Genomic DNA, 21800 nt, shown 5'->3' on the forward strand with positions numbered 1-21800 from the left:
TTCATGCATGTGCACACACTCAGGATAATACACATCTATGGCCAATTTAGCGTATCTAGTTACTGGCATGTTCTAAGAGGGTAGGTGGAAAATGGAGAACCTGCACAAACATGTACCCATGAAATTTTGCAGTAATGATGATACATCTGCACATCTAACACCGAACCATGTGACCTGACATGAATATTCATGTGTACCTTCTCGATTGTATGATGCATGCCATACTCAATCACCAACCGACTAAAACTTTGAATCACATTCGAGTTGGCAAAGCAATGTCCTCACGTCATAGCCTCTCTTAGCCAGACTAGTCCCCAAGGCTGATATGCCTTCAGGGGATCTCTGCCTTTGACACGGTTGTTTCCTCTTTGACAGAATCCAGCGACACTCTCTGACATGGCCCTTGGGAAAGCTGCGCAAGGAAAGCACACTCTGAATCCAAAACACATACTATACACAGCAAATACTGACCTTAGGTGGTGGATTTCGTCTGGCATTTTCTTTGAAAATCTAATTAAGGAAAGGTGCAAGATTCCACTTTGTCACTGTAGATGTTGTTTGCAGAATATTAGACAAGTCAGCACTGATCTTAGATGGAAAGACGAACATCAGTAGCTTGACAATGAAATGATTAATGTTGAGTAATGCAGTATTGGGCCTTTCACTTTGTGTAATCATCTGACACGACTGTAACTGATAGTACACATGAATCTGCAGTCTGGGGTAGAGAGCTCATATACAGCATCACTTCATACACAAAATCAAACAACAAATGATAATTTGCATGTTGCATATATATTATAAGAACTTTCTGTTTAATCCGACTGAGTAACCTGAGTAACACTGATATGTTTCCCAGAAGGAACTGTTGTTATAACAATAACAATAACCAACTAATATGTCTAGATCACTGGACACGTTATCAGAATGTACTATGGTGCTGGGATGCAGTGCTGCTGCTAGTCAAACCTAAGGGTCCTTTAAGCTCTGTAAATAAAATCATATTCTTTGTTTAAATATAAATAAAGTAGAAATATGGTTTTAATTTGAAGCCAGATATGGCTTTTTTTGTTTAAATAAAACTTTGTGACACTTTATTTATTTATTTATTTATTTATTTATTAATTATTGGGTTTTTTTGTCAGCAGGATTGCCAGGGAGACAGTTATTAATATCTCTTTGGACGTTGTCTTTTTCTGAGGAAATTTAGTGAAAATGAAATTTATTTGGGGTTGAAATTTTGCTGACACCTGGCAACACTGCCTGCCAGCTTCATATGTACCATTTAACTCCTGCATCAAAATAAATTCCTAGTATATATCCAAGTCCCACTGCACATATATAGTCTCACTATAAAGCTGACAGTTTTTTTTGTTGTTGTTTTTGTTCACCAAAAAAAAAAAGACAGTACTGCGTTTTGTAACTGAATTTTTAGAGCACATTATGAGTTCATTCCGAATAATATATTCATATTCCGTTACAGCCCGACTTCCTATCTTTCTTTCTTTTTTAATGTACTAACATTCGTGGTGCTGTTGCGTTTGATTCCAACATAATCTGCTTTACAAACTTCCAGTGTTTCCAGCAGGTAATCTGATGTTGATGCTGAAAGAGAAGTATCTTTCTACTTTTGAAAGACAGTTTCATCAGTTTCAAAAGCTTCATCCTGCTTAGCTCATTTATATCAGCCATGCCTGATAAACATGCATAGGTTTCATGTAGAAGTAGACCACATATAGAAAGATGTGGGGGGGGAGATTCAGGAGTAGCACTTAAACTTTGTAGAGAAGCACTTTCACTGCATATTTACTTCCTGGGTATATTCCATATTTTTCGAAATCCAAAGGTCTTGCGCAAGTATCACTGAAGCGTGTAAGGAGTGCCTCACGTACCAGGTGAGTTTGAGGCGCTTCGAGAGTTGCTGAGAATACCGGAGCAGGCTCAGATGTGAAAACTTAAGAAAAATTCTCATGAAGCATGAAGCCTCTGGAGTTTGACTTGTCTGGCTTTAAGAAGATGAAACAAGACTCTGATCTGACCCAAAGAGGCTAGCAGTGAGCTCGTGTTCATCAGTGCCTTTAGGGAACCTTCTCCCAGTCAGAAACATTTACCCATGTCTTTATCTTTTTGTTTACTCTGCTCCATTTTTTTAGTGCTGCCAAGTCACACGTGTGGAAATCCAGGATTGATACCAAGAGGAATCATTCACGGGACGAGGTACAATATCGGGGACAAAATCCGTTACACCTGCGTGATGGGATACGTCCTGGAAGGCCATGCTGTGCTCACGTGTATCGTGAGCCCTGGGAGTGGTGCATCATGGGATTTCCCAGCACCATTCTGTAGAGGTGAGATTTTTACGGGAGTTAACATTAAAAATGAAACAGGCAGTGGGGTAAAGTTTTCTTCTGACACTTCTGAGACTGTTTGGTTTGTACACTTTTCATTTTCAAGCCCCTATATACCTGGGCTGAATCCCCCAAGAGTGTGAAAGCTGTTGATGAGCCTGCAAACAGTCCAGAGAACTGATCCCTGGTCTCTGGACTAGGATACTTCAAAATGGTGCTCTGGAATTGTATTCAGCTTTATCTGCACTGTGTGACTGTGTGTGTGTGTAAAAGAAATCTGCTCTCAAAACCACCTAGAATTGCGTGTACAAAAGAAACACTCCACATTCAGAGGAATCATTTTGTGTGAGAGCAATCGTGTGATTACGAGCCCCTCCCTCAAACAAGCTCAGAATCGGTTCACAGTGCAGATTTAGGATTGAAACCGCCTTGAGAGCAGCTTTGCCTCAAAAGTTCCACCAACCTGTTCCCATATTACACATATTACTGTTATTTTAATAATAATAATAATAACAATAATAATAATAATAATAATAATAATAATAATAATAATAATAATAATAATAAATAAAAATTGCTTTAATGAATTGTTTGTCAATCATTTAGAGCATTAAATCATGTTATCTACAGTCTCTATATACAAAGCAAAATATCCTGAAAAGTGGTTTGAACCTTTGAGTAAAATTCATCAAATTTCTCATTATGATATGGAAATGTTAGTAAATGTTAGCCTGTTGTAGATGCTTTTTACTGTCATTTTTATAATACAAAATGCTAGATAAATTCATCACTGTCCAAAATATTTTCACTTGCTAAAGTGACATTTTTTTTTGCAGTGGTCTAGCTGTTAACATGAGGTTACCATCCATTTGAAACTGAACAGAATTCATTTTTAGTTGTTTGACAGTCTTTTTTTTTGTCTCTCGATCAGCTGAAGGAGCATGTGGCGGCACGTTAAGAGGGACAACAGGAACAATATCCAGTCCTCACTTCCCCTCAGAGTATGAGAACAGTGCAGACTGCACATGGAGTATTTTGGCTGAGCCAGGAGACACCATTGCATTGGTGTTCACAGACTTCCAGCTGGAGGACAGATATGACTTTCTGGAGATCAGCGGCACAGAAGCGCCATCAATATGGTGAGTAAACAGACCGTGACTTCCGCCGGGAGCAGAACGGTTTTATCTGTCCTCATCTTTGGCACGTGGCGTGCATTAAGAGGGACATGAGACCCGCGGATAATGAACCGAGCTCGATCAATGAAAAATCACCACCTCATTGGTGATGAAAGAAAACCCAGCGGCTAATCCTATTCATTTAATAGCAGAGGTTCACTTGAACGCACTCCTAGGAGGTTTCTTTTGGAGCTGTTGTTCCTTTCTAGACTCTGTAAAGGAATCGAGTTGCCATCTCAATTGATCCCACTGATAGTTTTGAAAACACATTGCTCCGTTCCCTCTACTGTTCACATGAGTTATTTCTGTTGCCAAACAGCTGCTCGGTCTTTTCAGATTTACCACTATACACATCCTTCTTCTTTGCAGTTTCTTGGTTTCTTTTTCTATCCTGCCTTCGATCTGCCTTTTAACCTTCACACTTCTTTTCTTTCCTCCTCTTGCCTAATGGCAGACCAATTTTGAGTGCCACCACAGTGCAAAAAATTTTCTGTGAGGCGACTATGGCTGAACTCCATTAACTTCACGCTCGGTGAATAAACATGTCCTCGCTCATGATGGAGGGAGGCATTGAGGAGGCAGTCTGGTTGGCTTGGCAAACTCAATGAAGTGCTGTCACAGTTAATTTTTTAAAAAATTTGTTTTCTCTCTTGCTCTGTCTCTCTCTCTCTCTCTCTTTCTCTCTCTCTCTTTTTTGCTACACCCCACTCAAACCCAACATCTCATATTCTTCCTGAAATAGCATTATTTCACTAGTTTGGAGATGAAATGAATTCTTTATCACTTTTTTCCCCATTTGAGTTACATATATGTGGAAATGAATCCGTGCAGCTATTTGACAGATATAATTTCAGCACTGATATGGTCTGTTAAAGCGAGCCGTTCACTAAGAGGATCTGGAGCTCCTGCTTTCTTTGCTTAAAGTTCTAGCCAAAGGACATAGGGGGCAGGTGGAAAAGTCAAGATTGAGAATTCTACAGTGTCAGTTAATAGCCTCTGAGAGAGTGTCATTGAAATGGTTGAATGTGGCTCGAATTAGATCTGCTCAGAGGCAGTGTCTGCAATGTAGCCTAAGCAAAAAAAAAAAAAAAATCCCAAGCTCCACTGAGCGCTGGTGTCAAATGAAAATCAGATTTGAGCAAAATCAATCTTGTGTCCTGCTGCCTCTCATGTTCCCGGCGTGAATGGCCCATCTGGAATGTGGCGCTACCCTCAAAAAAAAATCCTCTTTGACTCCATCAACCAAGGCTGCAAAGCTCCAGTTGCTCATTAAATGGAAATAAGTCAATATAGGACTTCATGACAGCATTACTCCTGCGGTGTCAGATGCCAACGTTGATTTGCTTTCATCCTAATTAAAATGTTTTGAGAGAGATCACCCTAAAGTGATAGTTGCTAAATGACATTTTATGGGCAAACAAATACGTTAGCCCTGCCACGGCTAGGTTCGGACCGAAACAAGGCTTGCATTTTATGTTTGAGAGAATTTATTCTTTAAGAGCTTAAAGAAGGATTCAGTTCTGAAGTGCTAAAGAAGGTCATGCTAAAACAATTTGTACTTTCAACACAATCTAATGTACATACTTGGATGGGCTTGGACCTATTTTGAAGTTGAAATTACAATAATACATTACTATATATATATATATACATACATATATACATATATACATATATATATATATATATATATATATATATATATATATATATAGTATCTTTTCATGTGACAACACTGAAGAAATGACACTCTGCTCCAATGTAAAGTAGTGAGTGTACAGCCTGTATAACAGTGTAAATTTGCTGTCCCCTCATAACTCAACACACAGCCATTAATGTCTAAACTGTTGGCAACAAAAGTGAGTACACCCCTAAGTGGAAATGTCTAAATTGGGCCCAAAGTGTCAATATTTTGTGTGGCCACCATTATTTTCCAGCACTGCCTTAACCCTCTTGGGCATGGAGTTCACCAGAGCTTCACAGGTTGCCACTGGAGTCCTCTTCCACTCCTCCATGATGATATCACAGAGCTGGTGGATGTTAGAGACCTTGCGCTCCCCCACCTCCTGTTTGAGGATGCCCCACAGATGCTTAATAGGGTTTAGGACTGGAGACATGCTTGGACAGTCCATCACCAAGGCAGGGTCGTTATCATGTTGGAATACTGCCCTGCCCCAGTCTCTGAAGGGAGGGGATCATTGCTCTGCTTCAGTATGTCACAGTACATGTTGGCATTCATGGTTCCTTCAATGAACTGTAGCTCCCCAGTGCCGGCAGCACTCATGCAGGCCCAGACCATGACACTCCCACCACCATGCTTGACTGTAGGCAAGACACACTTGTCTTTGTACTCCTCACCTGGTTGCCGCCACACACGCTTCACACCATCTGAACAAAATAAGTTTATCTTGGTCTCATCGGACCACAGGACATGGTTCCAGTAATCCATGTCCTTAGTCTGCTTCTCTTCAGCAAACTGTATGCGGGCTTTCTTGTGCATCATCTTTAGTAGAGGCTTCCTTCTGGGACGACAGCCATGCAGACCAATTTGATGCAGTATGGTCTGAGCACTGACAGGCTGACCCCCCACCCCTTCAACCTCTGCAGCAATGCTGGCAGCACTCATACGTCTATTTCCCAAAGACAACCTCCGGATATGACGCTGAGCACGTGCACTCAACTTCTTCTGGTGGACCATGGCGAGGCCTGTTCTGAGTGGAATCTGTCCTGTAAAACCGCTGTATGGTCTTGCCCACCATGCTGCAGTTCAGTTTCAGGGTCTTGGCAATCTTCTTATAGCCTAGGCCACCTTTATGTAGAGCAACAATACTTTTTTCAGATCCTCAGAGAGTTCTTTGCCATGAGGTGCCATGTTGAACTTCCAGTGATCAGTATGAGAGAGTGTGAGAGCGATAACACCAAATTTAACACACCTGCTCCCCATTCACACCTGAGACCTTGTATCACTAATGAGTCACATGACACTGGGGAGGGTAAATGGCTAATTGGGCCCAATTTGGACATTTCCACTTAGGGGTGTACTCACTTTTGTTGCCAACGGTTTAGACATTAATGGCTGTGTGTTGAGTTATTTTGAGGGGACAGCAAGTTTACACTGTTATACAGGCTGTACACTCACTACTTTACATTGGAGCAGAGGGTCAATTCTTCAGTGTTGTCACATGAAAAGATATAATAATAAAATATTTACAAAAATGTGAGGGGTGTACTCACTTTTGTGGGATACTGTATATACATATATATATATATATATATATAGAGAGAGAGAGAGAGTTATTGTATTATTACTGTATGTTGTATTTAACCTGTATTGTTATTGTATATTATTTATTCAAACAGTATTGAGTGTGTTTAAACAATGTTCAGTATCACCACTATAATCTTTATATCTAGACCAGCAGTTTTGCAGTGTCCAGGTGAGATTATCCACTGAAGAATTGGTGTGAATTGGACACAAACTGTTTTTAGGAAGCGCAGTCTTTAGGGAATCCATGTGGGATCATCAACAGCAGCAGTGGCACTGAGTCACTGCTGTGAATAAATGCAGAAGCTCCAACACTTCGCTATATACAGGCGTAGTTTTGAATCATGGACTGCTGTGTGTCGTCTTTCGAACTCCTTCCTAAAGAGCTTGATTGATTGGAGTTTTAAAAAATTGAGTCTCGACTATTTTTAAGTGCTGTGGCTTTATAGCCAGAGTAAATGTGCATCACCATATTCATCACTCGTCCTCTTTGATCAAATTCAGTGCAATTGGTCATTCATTAGAACGGGAATATATTATTATGATACAAGAATTTAGTGATGATTTGTAATCCACATGCTCTTTATTGTTCGAATCTCCCTTACTTCTACCTTTCAGGAACAGATCCTATATTTCTTCTTTTTTTTTTTTTCTTTAAGATTTATTAAGGCACAGTCCACAAAAGGAAGTTTTAAAAAGCTGACAAAAAGACAGGGGCAATAATGACGAAAGCTGATAGATGACTGACCCGTTATTGCTTTTCAAACGTAAAAACCCTATCCACAGCACTATAGCTCATGCGTTTTAAGCCGAAATTTATGCTGCAGTTCACTCGTGGATGGATAAATGTGTAAAGTGATCTGTTTCACATTACAGTGCAAAATATTTTATAACTTTTTAATCATTATAATCTCTTATTATAATTCATTGGCATTCATTTCGCAGACTTTTGTACTCTGAAGATGATTTTATTTAATAAAACAGCCATTCAATCTGAAGTGCCATATATACCTCTTTTTTTGTGCCAGCAGTAATGGATCTGATGTAAAACGGATTCAAAATAGACTTTACTAATCACCACATGTTTGTCGTTTCATTACCATTAGTACTAATTTTATTGTAGTCCATAAATTTGCATACATTTTTATAACAAAAAAAATCCCCTTCCCACAGATAAAAATGAAAAAAATCTGTTTCCATTCCCTAAAAATCTGATGTGTTCATGTGTTTTCTGTGGACCCTATAAAGTGACAAATGCCCCAGGCCTCATTTCAAATCATTTGCTGGTCAACAAAGCAAAGGATTTTTTTTTTCCACTCAGATTACCACTTCAAATGTTAAACATTATCATTATCTTCATTTGGTTTTTATTGCCATGTTAATGTTGAACTGTTGAACCCATCCGAATGCAGTTGTCCTCAAGTCCAAGACTTGAAAGACCGAAAGAAATTCAACTGTTCACCACGGAGTGGGAAACTGGAATGACACTTGCCATTACACATTAAATTCAGTGCGCAGTGGGTCTCCTCTTTTGATATACTCCTCCTCGACAGAGTCCTCCTCCTGAATTTATTGCACATTTTTGTTAAGCTTGCTAGAAAAGTTCACTGGGCATGTGATTAAGGCTGAGGTGTGCACCAGGCCTGGAATCCTGACACGAAAGTTGGAGGTTGAACTGAACTGAGGGCATGAAGCCTTTATTATCACCATACATACATTATAGCACAGTGGAATTCTTTTCACATATCCCACCTGAGGAAGTTGGGGTCAGAGCGCAGGGGCAGTTATGATACAGCACCCCTGGAGCAGAGAGGGTTAACGGCCTTGCTCAATTGCCCAACAGTGGAGCTTGGTGGTGCTGGGGCTTGAACCGCGATTCTCCGATCAACAACCCACTTGAGCCTCCACTGTTGGTCCGATATACACTATATTGCCAAAAGTATTCGCTCACCTGCCTTGACTCGCATATGAACTTAAGTGACATCCCATTCCTAATCCATAGGGTTCAATATGACGTCGGTCCACCCTTTGCAGCTATAACAGCTTCAACTCTTCTGGGAAGGCTGTCCACAAGGTTTAGGAGTGTGTTTATGGGAATTTTTGACCATTCTTCCAGAAGCGCATTTGTGAGGTCACACACTGATGTTGGACGAGAAGGCCTGGCTCTCAGTCTCCGCTCTAATTCATCCCAAAGGTGTTCTATCGGGTTGAGGTCAGGACTCTGTGCAGGCCAGTCAAGTTCATCCACACCAGACTCTGTCATCCATGTCTTTATGGACCTTGCTTTGTGCACTGGTGCACAGTCATGTTGGAAGAGGAAGGGGCCAGCTCCAAACTGTTCCCACAAAGTTGGGAGCATGGAATTGTCCAAAATGTCTTGGTATGCTGAAGCATTCAGAGTTCCTTTCACTGGAACTAAGGGGCCAAGCCCAGCTCCTGAAAAACAACCCCACACCATAATCCCCCCTCCACCAAACTTTACACTTGGCGCAATGCAGTCAGACAAGTACCGTTCTCCTGGCAACCGCCAAACCCAGACTCGTCCATCAGATTGCCAGATGGAGAAGCGCGATTCGTCACTCCAGAGAACGCGTCTCCACCGCTCTAGAGTCCAGTGGCGGCGTGCTTTACACCACTGCATCCGACGCTTTGCATTGCACTTGGTGATGTATGGCTTGGATGCAGCTGCTCGGCCATGGAAACCCATTCCATGAAGCTCTCTGCGCACTGTTCTTGAGCTAATCTGAAGGCCACATGAAGTTTGGAGGTCTGTAGCGATTGACTCTGCAGAAAGTTGGCGACCTCTTCACACTATGCGCCTCAGCATCCGCTGACCCCGCTCCGTCAGTTTACGTGGCCTACCACTTCGTGGCTGAGTTGCTGTCGTTCCCAAACACTTCCACGTTCTTATAATACAGCTGACAGTTGACTGTGGAATATTTAGGAGTGAGGAAATTTCACGACTGGATTTGTTGCACAGGTGGCATCCTATCACAGTTCCACGCTGGAATTCACTGAGCTCCTGAGAGCGACCCATTCTTTCACAAATGTTTGTAAAAACAGTCTGCATGCCTAGGTGCTTGATTTTATACACCTGTGGCCATGGAAGTGATTGGAACACCTGATTCTGATTATTTGGATGGGTGAGCGAATACTTTTGGCAATATAGTGTATATCTCATGAGACAAAGAAAGATCACATTCAGTAACCTGAATCTATAACATTCATTTATTCTTAGTAACTGCCTCATTATGGTCACAGCAGCTCAAATTAGCTTTCAAGTTTGTTTATATTTTGGAAAATGGAGTTAACTATATTGGGTAGAATACACTGCAGGCAGGGAGACACAGAAAAATACCTGCACAAGCAGCAGTTTAAAAGTGAGACTAATGATCAACTCCTGAAACAGCTGTAGTACGCCCCAGAAACACAGCAATGGGCTATTTTCTCCTATTTTCTCCCCAGTTTGGTCACTTGTCACTTTCCATCCACCAGCCAGCTCTCCACTATCACATGACATCTACCAACCGGGGTGGATGGATGAGGCCAGCAGTTTTTTTTTTCCTTTCTGAACTTCTACTCATGCTGCGTCACAATGCAGTGTAACACACTCGTAACAATGTGGATTCATGTATGCAGAAGAGGGTGAACAACACAGACACCCACAATTGGCTAGTGTCACTGTGATTGATGGGGGACAGAGTATATGCCATGCCTCCCACCCAAGGAGCAGGGCCAATTTTGGCAAAACACATGTCAGTAGATGGATTGGATGCTCTAAATTGCCCCAGGTGTAAATAAGTAGGCAAATGTGTGTGGGCATATTGCACAGCGATGGACTGTCATGCCATCCAGTGTGTATTAACTGCCTCATGCTTAATAGGCTCTTGAGCCATCATGACCCTGGCTATGATGAAGCAATTACTAAGAAATGTATAATAACAAATCGAACAAATCCGAAAGTTAGAAGGGTTGTAGGAAATATTCAAAATCTTTTACTGTGCAAAACTTCGCACCCCATGTAATGTGATATGTAGACATCACACTCAACACTTATTGCCAGTGTTCTTTAAAGTACAGATGAGCTTGATGAATATTGCAGCAGCCTCTAAATAAAATAAAGACTTTCCACTCTTTGAAGGCTTTACTGCTCTTTAGTTATTCATTAGAGTTCTTACTTAAGGCTTTCCTCAAATTTACTGCATGTGTCAGAGATGCATCTGGTTCTGCTGGGTGTCATCTGAACATTTCGGCTGTGCTGAAGTACCTAATCTATCGTACCGTTTCAAGTAATGGCGTTGTTTTGAATCAAAACCCTGTAATTTGGCAAAGCATGTTATGTGTACCAAGCAGATTTTAAGAATGGTTTCAAGAAAGCTTCTGATTGAGAACAAATGATTCTGCGTCCTTCATATCTGTAACCAAACATTGATTGCTTTGCAGAAAATATGGGATTAATTTGGTTAATAATGATTGCTGCAAGATCTTTCTTAAATCTTCATGAACGTAAAGAGCTGGGATTAAAATAAGGGTCATCATTTTATCTCTGGTTCTAGACACAAAGACTTTTAAAATTCCAATTAAATTAGAGCACAAGTACAGTATCTGGCAAGTAAAAATGTGATTTATCTTACAAAAGTGATTTATAAAACTGATTTTTCTATTTCTCATGCTATGTCCTCCAGTGTTACTCTCTTCATAGCATGCCTTTCTTTGCTGTCTTTCATCCACTGCTTGTTCAGCATCCACTGCCCCTTTACGCTCCACTGATCTTCACTTTCCTGAAAAGAAATAGAGGGGCCTCGAACAGCACCCTATGTTAATTGCGAGTCACAGCAGCTTAATGCCAGACTTCAATTCTCTCTCTCTTTCTCTCTCTCTCTCTTTCTCTCTGTACTCACCAGTAGATGATCTCCTTTAAATGGAGCAGGTAGAAGAGTAAAAATTATTGAATAATCTGACTGGACCTCAATACTGGAACAAATTATTTACAGGCCATAAATCGGCCCTGTTCATTTTCCATAGTGTCCATAATTTTCCACAGCTGAGCAACAAAAGCTTTTTGTAATATATACAGAATCCTGAGAGGAATATGGGTATTGTGGTCATATTTAAGTGTAGTATTGAGTGGTGGCTCAGTGCTTAAGGTTGCTGATAAGATGGTCAGGGGGTCAGCACTTCAGAAAGGGCCTTAACTCTGACTGCTTAAGGGGACGTGACAGTGGTGGTCTAGACTTCAGCCTTATTTATATGACTGTGGCATTTTCCAGTGTTTCCAAAACTTACTTCTAAACATGCGGTACATGTGATTGGTTGAGAAGATTTCTCTAATTAGGCCAGCTCCATTTTTCCACCATATCTGTGCCTCTTAATATGAATATAATAAATCTTTAGCTGTTTTCTACAACTGTTATAATGCATTAGAGAGATTGGATCTAAGGATAGTTGCTACTTTTATTTTGTTAGATCACCAGTGACTTGCAGCATTTTTTGTTTTCCAACTTGTGTACGAAAAATTTAGTATTTGAAGCATGGAATAAAAGTGGGGTTTCACCGGTTGATCGGCAGCTGAAGTCATAAATCTAACAGCCACAAAAGCATGTTGGGGACATTAGATTCATGATGGGCAGTTAGATTCATGATGTTTAAGGATTGACAAGTTAAGGATCAAGGAAACCAGTTTCCAACTCTAAAAAAGATGTCCCAGAGCTTCATAGTCTTGCTGCAATTGTGTCACGCAGCATGCAGAGCCCTCGCCATGAACTGCAGAAAACGGCATGGAGAGAGCTCACATCAAATAGCACAAAGTTTACACACCTTAAGCTCCACCAGAGGAGAACTTTTAATAGGCACCCTGCTACACGTGAAGAAAAGAAATAAAAAGAAAAGAAAAATAGCTGTTGCTGGTAGATGATGCATCTGCAGAAGATCAAAGAGGTGTTGCAACCACATATTCCCCCGTGTTTATGAAAACAAGATGTACTGATTTTCCCTTGTGAGAGAAAGTCAGGGTTAAAAATGATATTTTGTAAGCAGTTTCAGTCACACTACTTAATGGTGGTTTTTACAGGGACACATGACACCTCAAGTCCCTTTTGACTAGTGACATAAGCCGATCTAAACATTTATAAAGGTTTTGTTGACTTAGTGTCAGCAAAACAAGCAGGGGACCATAAACAGACCAGTCCAGTATGTGATCCAGTATGGTTTTTCCAGTAGTTCCTTCCACTCTGAATTCAGATCTTTTGTAAATCTTCATGAACACCAGCTTATAATTTGTTTGTTGAGTTAAGCACATCTGAGTTGAGCCACATGTTCCAGTCTCACAGTCTATGCAACTGTTGTGACTATATTAGAGTAATAGTATAATATTGAAAACGTATAGTTATATATAACAAGCTCTGATTGTTGTAGCAATATTATAAAATATAGTATAGGTTGTACAGTGAACCTTGTTTGCCCTCATAATTGTACTGTACTGTATTGCATAATGAGCTCTGAATATTTTAGTAATAGTGTAATATACTGTAGTACAGTAAACCCTGATTGTTATAGTAAAACATGTTATGATTATTATGTAATGATATAGTGACATATAGTCTATATATTATAATCTGTGCAAGTATAGTCTAGTATATATATATATAGGTTAGTAGAGATGCAGTATAGTATAGCAAAGGAATACCCGATTATTCTAGTAGTAGTGCATAATAAGCCCTATTTGTTATAGTGTTAGTAAAATATAGAAAAGGTACTGTAATCACTGATTACAGTATTAGTATAGCATAATATATTATAGTAAGCAGTGCTTATTATGCATTCAGCGTATTCTAGTGAATTGCTGTGAGTGTACAGGCACCTTTCAATAGTTGTTGCTTTTAGTGCATGCAATCAGTCAAGTTGTCATAAAATGACAAAAAGCCAAAATAAGAATGTATGCTCTGGCCTCAGTCCAAAAAAATATCGCCCCGCTATCCTGTTTATCATAGTCCTAATGGCCTTTTTGGAAAACACACCCACATGCTGCCCTTTTCCCGTCTCGATTTACAGCAAGCGTGTATAATTTTACAGCGCAAATCGCCTTTTCAAGCATTTGATTTCTATTGCCGATTTTGCTCATTAGATTCTGCTACTTTTCCCCACTCCAGGCTCACTGGCATGAATCTGCCATCACCCGTCATAAGCAGCAAGAACTGGCTGCGGCTGCACTTCACATCTGACAGCAACCATCGGCGGAAAGGATTTAGTGCCCAGTACCAAGGTAAGTGTGGTGAGGAGAGGCCCTCCCGAGGCTGGTACATGTTGAGCACTTGGCAGTGAGCAACTGCACGATTCCTGGTCTGCTGTGTTTGTAACACAGCTAAATAACATACCGTGGTGTGTGTAGAGACACGGAGCTGCAGTAAGCTGTTCTGCCAGCGCTCAAATCACGTCTGATTTTTAAAACAGGAAACAAATTGTGAAAGCAATAGAGAAATTTGCATCTTTCATATGAATAATGCAAACCAAGACATTTTTATATTGTTTTCATGAAATGGGCTGATGATCTGGGAGGCAATTTGCATAATGAGCAGGTGATGTGGTGTGTCCTGGGCAGAGCCTGGGATTTGTAGGCTGGGAATATAAAGTTGCTCATGGACCTTAAGCATTTGTGATGTTTTCATGTGACAGGATTAAAAGAAGTCGGTGCATGTTTGTGCATACATTTGTGTGTAAAATGTCGTTTTACACATGTAGTGTGTCAAGAGCGTGATTCATACTTGTCATTTTATGAGATTCGCCCATAAAAGAAGTCGGTTACTGTGTTATGTGACAAGCAGCATCATTTATTTTAAAAAGAAGGCTGCTTTAGCCCACTGGTTTCTCATTATTCCACATTTTAATTTCATTAAAGCCCTCATATGGAGTGATGTCATACTGTGAGAAAATTACAAAAAAATGAATTTACCTCATGATTTTAGGCTCATAATTGGCTTCCCACCCAACACAATTACAAGCCTGTAACTCTTCAGTGGCCTTGAAGCCCAAATTAGCTTGATACAAACACAAATAGCAGCTCCATGACATTCCCTGCCAAATTTGCTTTTATGTTTATGATATCAAGGGTATGTTACTCACTTAGGTGAAATTCATGTGATGTACTTTGCTCTCATCATCCATGACAGACGTTAAATTCTAATTTCCAGGCTCTGGCATTTTTGTCAGAAGGAATATCCGAAACGTTAAGTCTCATTTATGATTTTATTATCGATAATAAAAAGTATAATAATAATGAATAATCCATACCACCATGATGAATTCATGAATGTGAATAAGTAAGAGATAAATATATGTTAGGGATGTCTTTTAAAGCATGACAGAAGTTAAATTATGTTGTTCTCCTACTGATACAAAGGGCTAAAGGATAAAGGCCCCACATTTTAATTTTTTGTTGCAGACAGTTGATTGCATATTTAAAACATGAGGGCTAAAAAGCACTTCAGATCATTTTGATATATAAATACAAAGTTTGCCTGAATCTGTCGTGCTGCCATGCTGCTTGAAGAACTTTGGGGCATAGCAGGGAAGGATTACTGTTTTTTTTTTTTTAAGCACATTTCACCTTTGCCCTCTTCTCTACAGTGAAGAAGGCCATCGAGCTGAAGTCCCGAGGTGTGAAAATGCTTCCAAATAAGGACACTAGCCACAAAAATGCAGTCTGTAAGTACACTTTTCATCCACTTTGACCTCCCTCGTGCGATAAGAGTGGAAGAGTTCAATAATGAAGACTTCATAAGTAAATATTTCATTAACAAAACCACACAGCTAAAGTGGAAAGAAAAGTAGTTGTGAATTTCAGAAATCTGTCAGTTTGCTTTAATCCAAACCATTTAATCCAAGGCAGTGAAGCTGTAGAGCAGATCTGAGGCTGAAACACGTTCCTGAAAAAGCAGAAAATATACAGACATTTTAATGTACAGAAGAAGAAATATAAAGCATTTAGTCAGAATACAGGACACTTGGTTGCCTTATTTCGATTCAGTCTAGAAAAATGTATCCAAATGAACATCTGACAAAATCTTGACTCCTTAATTACCAGATCACACAGTAGACACTCCTGTATCAATAATAATTGAGACTATTCACTTTGTTTAGGAGGTTCTGTAGCAAATAAGCAACCAAAAAGTCTCCTGACTACTTTGCTTTATCTGTAGAATACATATACGTGCAAATGAGTTTTCCCTTGCACATCATGGCATGTTGTAAATCAGAATACAATTCGTCTTATAGGGTGTGCATATGGTAATCATAATAAATCTTCTGTATACAGTACAAACATGAGCTTGGATGACTGCTAAGGGAATGAGTATACTTACAATATGCAGTATATGAACTTCCCTGAGGCCAGTATAGGATAGAAGATGATTCTAAAGAACCTTTCAAGCGTAAAAGAGCAATAAAAGGGTCAGACCATATCAAACAGAAGGGTTTGACAGTTGAAGAAAAATGTTTTAGCCTATAAGTGACTGTTCACACACAACGTATAAATCCTTTGGTCTTTTGTTACTATCATAATACAGACAGACAGAAGTTTAGCAAGGGAGCCATGGACTCATGATGGCATCTGTTAGTGGGTGGGATATATTAGGCAGCAAGTGAACATTTTGTCCTCAAAGTTGATGTGTTAGAAGCAGGAAAAATGAACAAGCGTAAGTGTTTGAGTGAGTTTGATAAGGCCCAAACTGTGATGGCTAGACCACCAATTGTGATGGTTCAGAGCATCTCCAAAACTGCAGCTCTTGTGGGGTGTTCCCGGTCTGCAGTGGTCAGTATGTATCAAAAGGGCCCCCACCCCCCCTGTAATCATACTTAGTTATGAACTCGATCCTGATTCATTTATTGGTGACTCGAGATTTTAACCAGGACACTACTATAACCCCAGGAACTCGATCGATGGTGTTGACTCAGACTCGACTTCTATAGATGAATAGGACTGTGCATGGGACTTGGGTGTGAAAGTGAATGAGCTTCTTCTTGACTTGGAAGCTGTGAGTGTAAGCTGAGGGTTAGTCAACTCGTGATGACACTAGCCCTGGCACAGAGCAGGTAATATCATTCTGCTAATGAACTGTCTAACATATATTAAAGATATATCCTCATTTATATTGTCTACTGACAGAGTTTCACTATATATCCTGATTGTATCCCTGGGCTATCAACCAATTTACTACAAAATTGGTGGAGCATTTAGTTTATACTGATGACTCTAGGTCAGGCCTTTGCCTCTGCTTGGCTTTAAAGGGCCCACAATGATGAAGCATGTCTTGGTATAGCATCCTAAAAAACAGTATGTTTGCTGTTGCATGAAATTAAATTTAATTGAAATGATACAAAATATATTAAATTTAAAGGGTGGTGCTTTGAGAATGCTTTTAAAAATGGAATTTTTTTCCCCAAAACCTATAAACAGAGACAGACAGACAGACAGACAGACAGACAGACGTGCACACGGACACAGACAGAAGGAGGCCAGGGCTGTTTCTGAGCTCTTTAAGCAGAATCCGAGAGAGATGACCTAATGTGAATTTGGCCAGTAAATGAACCCGGGCAATGCCACAGAGTGATGTAGTGTCTGAGGTGCGAACACAAACATGCTGAGGCTCAGGAGAGCTGGCGATTGTGACGGACGTGTGCTATGACCTTTTCTCATTTTTTTTCTCTTTCTTTCTACCTAACTCTGTTTCTCTCCCTCACACATTCATTTTCGAAGCCCCCTTTCTCTCTCTCTCTCTCTCTCTCTCTCCCCCCTCTCTTTCTCTTCCTTTTATGGAAATAGCCTTGAGCCTTTGATCGCTCAATCCCCTGTCACCACAGAAAGAGAAGGCGTTTCATCTATGAATGCAATCCACCACAGCATACTGAGACACCTTCCTCCAGCCTAAAGGAGCCACTTTAATTTTGCACACTGGCCTATTTGTTGTTTTATGCTGTTGTTGTTTTTTTTTTATCATTATTATTTTTTTCTCCTCTACAAGTCTCGTAAACTACTTGGAAAATCATGTTGTTTCTTTCCTCATAATCTTATGCTCCCGGCTCAGTGCGAAAGTCCCCATTCTACCTCTCTCTAACAGGTGGTGTGACATTTAAAGCATTTCCCAAATGAAACATTTCGTTTAAGAACAAACCGAATGGAAATCAGGAGAGAGTGCAGTTGAGCTCATGCAGCTACATTCTTTCAGGGGTTGATTTTATAGCCCAGTAGAGTAAAATTTCACTTTGATTAAAACTAATGGTCCTGATCTTGTTATAACATGAAGAAATGATTTAGTATGATTTTTTTTTTTAATCCTTGAACATGACGTGGATCACTAATACACTATTTTTCTTGTCCCTGCTAAATATATTCTGTCAACATTTTTTTTCAGTCCTCTGTCTGTAAGGTCTAATTTACAGAATGCTGGCTTAAGTGTATGAGCTGATTTGTTTTTGTCATATGTTTTTCCCTTTATGTAACATTTCCTTGCTCTTTCTTCCGTGCAGTGAGCCAAGGAGGATTGACTGCAGACATCTGTCCGGATCCAGGGATTCCAGAGAATGGGAAACGAATTGGCTCCAGCTTCCAGTGGGTGCTCCCTCTGCTCCTCTTATCTGCTGCACTTGTCCTGTGTAATGGGAGTTTCGTGGCACAGTTGTAATTAGAGGCGGCCCTGCTGTTTGACATTATGTAGTTTGATCCTCCATCACCACTGCAAAGGACATAAAAGTCAAAGCTGCTCAATAGGTCTCAAGCTCCACTGGGAGAGGATCCCTTTGTGGAGCTCAGGTCCTATCACTGCTACTCAAGGCACAGCCGTCCTCAACCTGGAACCATTTTCATCTCATTAGTTAGAAAAGAAAATTAGCTTCTGTGCAAAAGTCTTATGCAAATAAATGCTGAAAAGCATAAAAATAATGCAGTTAAATACTTCATCATCAAAAGCAGCAAACAGTAATAAACTAGAATAACAAAGATAATATTTGTTGCGACAACCCCAAGTTTTAAAAATGCATCAGTAGTGCGGTTTTATAACAAATTTAGCTAGTATGTTTCTATCTTGGAAAAGCTCCTACAATTTTTCTGGAGACTCCGACTGTCACGCTTGAGTCTGTTTACAAAGTTAAAACCTGACAGACCTCATTATGTTTCTTTGTCTGAAAAGTGGTGTGTTATGTAATGTTTATGTAATGGTTTTGAAATGTAAAATTTCTAAAGTTTTTGTACGGTCTCATTAAGGCAGAAGTCATAAAATGATCATCTATAGGAGAATTTATATTTTTACAAAAATAAGCATGCTTAAGGCTTGTGCACAGTACTGTATCCTCTGAAAACATCAAGTTACCCGTCTTGAAAAGAATGATCTCGCCTGTCATTTTAGTTAGGGAAGAAAAAAGCTGCTTTGTACACTTACATTTCCTGGATAAATTTTAGGTCTAAATCCTGGAATTGTGTATCAATTCTATAAGAAATAGCCTATATTACCGCTTTAATAAATGCTGTAAATAGGCTATAATTTTAAATACTTGTAGCATGAACTACATTTGGAACATCCCCTCGAGCTACAAAACCTTTTTGAGCCAAAATGAAGGTTTGGAAATGAACACATTAAGACTCAACAGTGTTCTGTTTCACCCGCCCTAACCACCAGGAATGGTGAGAATTACCTCACTGAGAGAAAGTGCATGATCATGACTACGAATCAGCAGTACAGCCAGCGGCACGGCTCTAAATGCTAACTAGATAAAAAGGACTCGATGCTAACAGAAGTCAGTGAGCTCTGTAATGTGTAAAAATTCCCTCAGCAAGGTAGAAGAGGATGAGAGGCTGTAGCGTTCGAGGACAGGATACCTGTAGCTGTGTGGTAGTCAGACATGAAAGGGAAGGACGTCTGTGCGCCGTATGATTTATTGCAAATAGCCATCATGCGCCTCTACGTGACTCTTTGCTCTGTGTATGCACATAAACGAGCAGGTATTAAGAATATTCTCCTCAGTTCTGGCAGTTAAGAGGAGTGAAATAGAATTAAGCCATTTAGATATTTTCCAGAGAGCAAAAACAGAGAGTATTTCAGTTTCAAATAACATCACGTTGGATCGGGTTTCAACTGAGTAAAATATCATGTTCAGTGTTATTCAGAAAAATGGGGAAATTTAAAAATGAACATGAAAAAAACCCACAGTTCTTAATAGTCGACTCAACCTTGGGATTTTTTTCTGTATGCTACTGTAATGAAGCTGCTGTACTATTGAGATAAAAAAAAATATATATTGAGAGAACAAGTGAAGTAGGCTTATTGACTGGAAAGTGAAGGTCCAGGTGCTGATGCAAGTCCTTTGTGAATTGAAACACACCTATTTATATGACAAAAAATAAGAGAGAAACAACAGTGTGTTGTGTAGCTTTATGACAGGCATCATTTTTGTCCTTCTTTTTTTTAAAAAAAATAAAAATAAATAAATAAATAAATAAATTCATTTCTCTCCAAAACCACTCTAGTGTTGGAGCCAGCATCCAGTTCTCTTGTGATGACAGCTATGTGCTGCAGGGATCAAAGAGCATCACTTGCCAGAGAGTGACGGAGACCCTGGCCGCCTGGAGTGACCACAGGCCGATCTGTCGAAGTGAGTGTGAATGCGGCCCTGAGCAGACACTTTCTGTAAAGATGCTGTCAGATCCTGTTAAGTGAGATGTGCGGTGCATACCAATGGGGAGAAAGACTGTGTAGTCCAGTGTTTTAGCTTGGGAAGTATTCGGCATCACAGGGGTACATGATGTAAATAAGTGAGGTGACACCTTAACTGTGATGTGCAAAACAAGAACATAAAATCAGCACAGTACTTATTACAATCTGAAACAAAAAAAAAAGCTGGAAGGATGAGAGGAATCCATATTCAAGAACGAAAACAAGCAGAACAGCTGACCACATTAGGGTATTTAACCAGTAATAAAACAGGACAAAAACTAAACTGTAAATAATGTAAATAAAAGCACAGGAAGAACTAAACCAGAAAAATCGGCTCTCACGGTACTGAGATCCCCAAACCGAGAGGGGAATTTGGTGATAATTATTCTGTTCATAATATACTATCTAGCTGTGTACTATTTTTGTTTGTTTGTGCATGTATCATTAATTTAAATAAATTATCAGGGAATAAATAAAGAGCGATCATCAAGTCGTAGATATGAAAATGTCATTAATTATATGTGTGTAAAATTATATGTGTCTAATTACACAGCTAAACTCTGCGTGTTTACTTGTGAACAAAATGAAATGATTGCACAAAAATGCTTTGCTCAATACCATGAACGATTCAGATCAACCTAGAAGCAGATGTTTATGAGAATTCAAACAGGACAATATGAAATAAAATTTAAGACTGGTGTATGAATAGTTTGATAATAATTGGATAATATTTTATTAATATACACCGATCAGGCTGAACATTCTAAGCAGTGAGAGGTGAAGTGAATAACACTGATGATCTCCTCATCATGGCACCTGTTAGTGGGTGGGATATATTAGGCAGCAAGTGAACATTTTGTCCTCAAAGTTGATGTGTTAGAAGCAGGAAAAATGGGCAAGCGTAAGGATTTGAGAGAGTTTGACAAGGGCCAAATTGTGATGGCTAGACGACTGGATCAGAGCATCTCCAAAACTTCAGCTCTTGTGGGGTGTTCCCGGTCTGCAGTGGTCAGTATCTATCAAAAGTGGTCCATGGAAGGAACAGTGGTGAACCGGAGACAGGGTCATGGACGGACAAGGCTCATTGATTGGCTCATTGATTCACGTGGGGAGAGAAGGTTGGCCCATGTGGTCAAGTTAATGCTGGTTCTGATAGAAAGGTGTCAGAACACACAGTGCATCACAGTTTGTTGCATTTCGGCAGCAAAAAGGGGACCAACACAATATTAGGCTGGTGGTCATAACCTTATGCCTGACTGGTGTATAATAAGAAGAAGAATATAGAATATTTTGGACAGCGTTCCTGATGACC

The 21800-nt window shown here is 39.8% G+C and overlaps 1 protein-coding gene across 5 annotated transcripts in view; it reads left to right on the top strand.

The window, feature by feature from the left end:
• The window catches only part of csmd1a (CUB and Sushi multiple domains 1a), a 331961-nt gene that overhangs the window by 191967 nt on the left and 118194 nt on the right, over window positions 1-21800 (top strand). For all 5 annotated transcript variants that reach the window (XM_058386490.1, XM_058386491.1, XM_058386494.1 and 2 more), the window contains exons 4-9: window positions 2154-2348; window positions 3280-3487; window positions 13937-14049; window positions 15411-15488; window positions 18309-18390; window positions 20302-20426. In XM_058386490.1, coding sequence (XP_058242473.1) covers window positions 2154-2348; window positions 3280-3487; window positions 13937-14049; window positions 15411-15488; window positions 18309-18390; window positions 20302-20426 — 801 coding nt within the window. The remainder of the gene's footprint in view (window positions 1-2153; window positions 2349-3279; window positions 3488-13936; window positions 14050-15410; window positions 15489-18308; window positions 18391-20301; window positions 20427-21800) is intronic.

Source organism: Hemibagrus wyckioides, linkage group LG03 (assembly GCF_019097595.1).
Source record: "Hemibagrus wyckioides isolate EC202008001 linkage group LG03, SWU_Hwy_1.0, whole genome shotgun sequence".
NCBI classification, from domain to species: domain Eukaryota; kingdom Metazoa; phylum Chordata; class Actinopteri; order Siluriformes; family Bagridae; genus Hemibagrus; species Hemibagrus wyckioides.